The following is a 3927-nucleotide window of genomic DNA, read 5'->3' on the forward strand; positions in this document are numbered from 1 at the left end:
ATCACCAATTTTTTTTTAAAAAAACGCTCCTTTCTCATTTTGCTCGAAAGTTGTGCTGCCAACTTGTATCACTGGTTTCCGTGACAGGTCACATATATGTATGTGTGTGTGTGTGTGTGTGTATTCTGTACATTTTAAAAAGCAATTTTAACCAGAAAAATCCAAAATGTATTCCCAAAATCATGCAGCCCTATAGTTTCTCTTGATATCAGCATGTTCACAGTTTTTATTTTTTTACAGGTCTCTGTCTTTGGATCATTGTTTTCAATAATGTGCTTTTTTGTCATTTGTTGTGTATCTTTGGATTATGTTGTGTTGTAAATAAATCCAAACAATCAAAAAGCCATTCTTTTTTAAATCTCCTCATTCTTTGTGCAAGGTTGCTCAGAATGACAGGGCCTGATAGCTCCTAATAGGGCCATTAGGGGAGGGCCTTTGTCTTTCTCAGGTGTGAAAACCATACATATTAATGATGTGTTACGCCTACTTGCATAAAGCTTTCTTACACAAAACACGTCTTACAAATTTTAAATCAATATATTGTCTTATCTGAATGAGCAGTCAGGATGATTTTCACATAGTTTTGGAGCAAATATTCTAGGCTACGTGATACAATTTTCAAAAGTCTTGTGAAGAAATAATCAGTATGGGTTTCATGGCCTTATTTCAGTGACATTTTGTTTTTGTGTTTTTCACAAACCTCACATAAATGTCATTATCTCAAAACTACAAACGTTTACATACATGCTGCTGACATATTATTGTAGCAGAGTTTGTGCTAAATACAGTGTAATCAGACTTTAGCCATGAAAATGTCACAAGTAACAGAAATAAGCACAAATGTCAGAGCATATCAGAACACCTCCAGGGTCCAGAAAACACCTCAGACACCAGAGGGTTAATGATAAACTAATCATTTACAAAACATTCATAAATGATTAGCAAGTGATATACTAACATTTTATGTATGTTTTGTAAATTCTGTTACAAGTCATTTACAAATGATTAGTAAATGATTAACTAATTATTTACAAAACATGACTATGCGTTCATAAATGATTAATAAGTGATATGTTCATTATTGTATGTATGTTTTGTATATTCAGTTTTAACCCTTTAGGCAACAAGGTTTTTTTGAAAAAATGCTGGATTTTAGTGGTGGGCGATACTGCAAAATTTGGTATCGATCCGATACCAAATACATATAGGGTCAGTATTGCTGATACCGATACCAATACGATACTTTTTACTTAAAAAAAAAAACTTTTGTGTAGGGGAGAGCAGTATGTCATTATTTCTGAGGTGAATGAATGATCAATTCTTTAGGCAATATTTTTTTATTAATGTATTGAAGTGCACAAAATTATTAGTTATTAGGCACTGTAGAATGAATTCTTTACAGCCTTTTAAAAAAAATAAAAAAAATAAAGAATAACAAAAATCTCTCCTTTTTTTCTGGTTTTAAAAGCAAATGAAATAAAGTGAAATAAAGTGCACACAATTATTACTGAAGAACAAACAAAGAACAAATATACCTGTGCAATTACATTCCCTGAGCCCCCCTTCTGGGTCCTGTCCTCTGTTGAAGTCAGAGGTTTTTATTGAGAAACAACAACATATTTACATTTTTCCCTTTTATGGCACTTCTTCTATCGCTCACTAGCTGTCCTGCCTTGGAGAAGATCCTTTCTGATGGAACTGATGAGGCAATGACTCCCAGGTGTTTCCTTACTAGCTTGCTTAGAGAGGGGAATGTTGCCTCATTCTTTTTCCACCAAAGAAGTGGGTCTTGATCCCTTGGAATTGGCTTCTCTTCTGTGTAGCGGCGCATTTCAATTAGGGAATCTGTGCCAGTTGTGCGATGCTGCTGGGAAGCCAGTACTTGAGAATCAAATTCCATCCATATCCCACCTTTTGCAGCAGCCCCTGCAGGGGAGCATGAGGTAGTCGCAGGAGCCATTGATGAGGCAGAGCTGGTGGCAGAGCTTGAGCTTGGTTCAGGAGGGGCTGACATTGAAGGGGCTGAGGTCTGGTTGATCAACTGCATTTCAGTGATGAGTCGCGCTTTCACAGGTTCAACATTTGCTATATCGCGGAACCCAAGGTTTTTAAATCTTATGTCCAGGTAGGTGCTGACTGCAAGACCATAACAGGTTTCAATACCTCTGAAACGACGCTGACATTGTGCTGACAGCTCAGCAGCTAGCGTGTTACCCTGGCGTTCATTAGATGCAGCTGATTTCAAAAGGAGTGATACCAGGGGAATCACCTTTGACACTGAAACATGTTTTTCAGATGATATTTCTCTGGTGATTTCCTCAAATGGTCTCAGGGCATCAATGGAGAGACTTATCAATGACCAATCTTCCTTGCTTAGGCACAGTGAGCTCTTTCCAAGCAGACAGAGCACAGTGGTCACCACATCCTTCTGCTCATGCAGTCTCTCAAACATGTAGAACACTGAATTCCACCTCGTTTCCACTGATTGAATCAGTTTATGCTCTGGAAAATTCTGTTGTTCTTGAATTTCTTTGAGCCTCTCTGCTGCTCTTGTGCTGTGGTGAAAGAAGGTTACTATAGCACTACATCTGTGTTGGATGTCCAGAAGACCAGGGAGAGCCTTAATGGAGTTTTTCACCACTAAATTTAAGGTGTGTGCAAAGCATGGATAATGTTTCCACCCTGCTCTGTGCACAGCAGCAACCATGTTGGCACCATTATCTGTGATTACGGCCTGAACTTTGTCTGATATACCCCATTCATCAGTGATTCTTTTCAATTCTGAACAAATGTTGTCAGCGGTGTGTTGTCCTGAAAAACTACAGGTCTCCAAGGCATATGCTTGCATTTGCCAGTTTTCATCAATAATATGGCATGAGACAGTTAAGTAGGCCTCTGTGGTTCTTGATGTCCACATGTCTGTTGTAATTACAGCACTGTTTGTACCATCCAGAGATTGTTTCACTTTTGAGCGGCACTCTTCATACAATGCTGGTATGTTCCCCACCGTTAAACTTTTCCTACTTAGAATCTTGTAGCGTGGATCGAGGGTATGAACAAAATCCCTAAAACCCTCATCGTCAACTATAGAGACAGGTTGCAAGTCCTTTGCTATCATTTTGGTAAGCTTCAGAGTAATATCCACAGCTCTTGGGAAATCACCTAGGTGAAATAATAAAATGTCTCTTATAATGTATGTCAATAATGTAGCCTAAATATAGCAGGTCACATGAGCATATTTATCTATATTTATAGATAACACATTTCAATGGGCTGCATATATTATTTGAATGTCTGAATATGATCTATACTAGGCCTACATTTTGACAACAAAATGTGTGTGATTGCTCAACAACATTCATGTTTATTTTCTAGCTTATCAATAAATGCGATAATGATGGACATGTTTGACTAGATGGAAGCAATCTGGAGTGCATGATAGCCTATATGCAAACATATGGACGAGCCAGTTGTTATCTTAGACAACAGCTCAATATAGGTGTTTGCCATGCTAGACAATAGACATTATATTAGCACACCGTTAGGCTGTAGGCCTATTTTATCATTTTAATCATTATTATAATTAATTATTTAAATTTAAATCAATTACATTTTTAATTAATTAAAGTAATTAAAATTAATAATTTTAAGTGTTGGTTTACGACTTTCCACATTTGTAAGGATTGGGGGGGGGGGGGGGGATGGGGGGGTTAAGTGAATATAGCCCAGGTCTAAATGTAAGAATTAAAGTTAGTCAGGTTGCTCTCAGCTTCGCAATGTCTTATTCTTGAGCAATCACACTAAATAATGCTGAAGACGCGATATGACATGACTAACATAATATTAGCCTACTCTTACAAGCTTCCTGGGTACTCTCTGCCTTTCTGAAATTACTCTCCCAACGAACTCTGTCTCTGTGCCAGGGGT

General features: G+C 37.6%; 1 protein-coding gene across 1 annotated transcript; it reads right to left on the reverse strand.

The window, feature by feature from the left end:
* Nucleotides 1-1588: 1588 nt before the first annotated feature.
* Nucleotides 1589-3118, reverse strand: LOC311077943 (E3 SUMO-protein ligase ZBED1-like; the record flags this gene model as incomplete). The annotated part of the gene is made up of 1 exon (XM_084106588.1): nt 1589-3118. The coding sequence occupies one exon, from the start codon at nt 3116-3118 to the stop codon at nt 1589-1591; it is 1530 nt and encodes a 509-aa protein (XP_083962714.1).
* Between the last annotated feature and the right edge of the window lie 809 nt (nt 3119-3927).

Source organism: Abramis brama, assembly GCF_963993115.1.
Source record: "Abramis brama genome assembly, chromosome: 2".
Taxonomy (NCBI): domain Eukaryota; kingdom Metazoa; phylum Chordata; class Actinopteri; order Cypriniformes; family Leuciscidae; genus Abramis; species Abramis brama.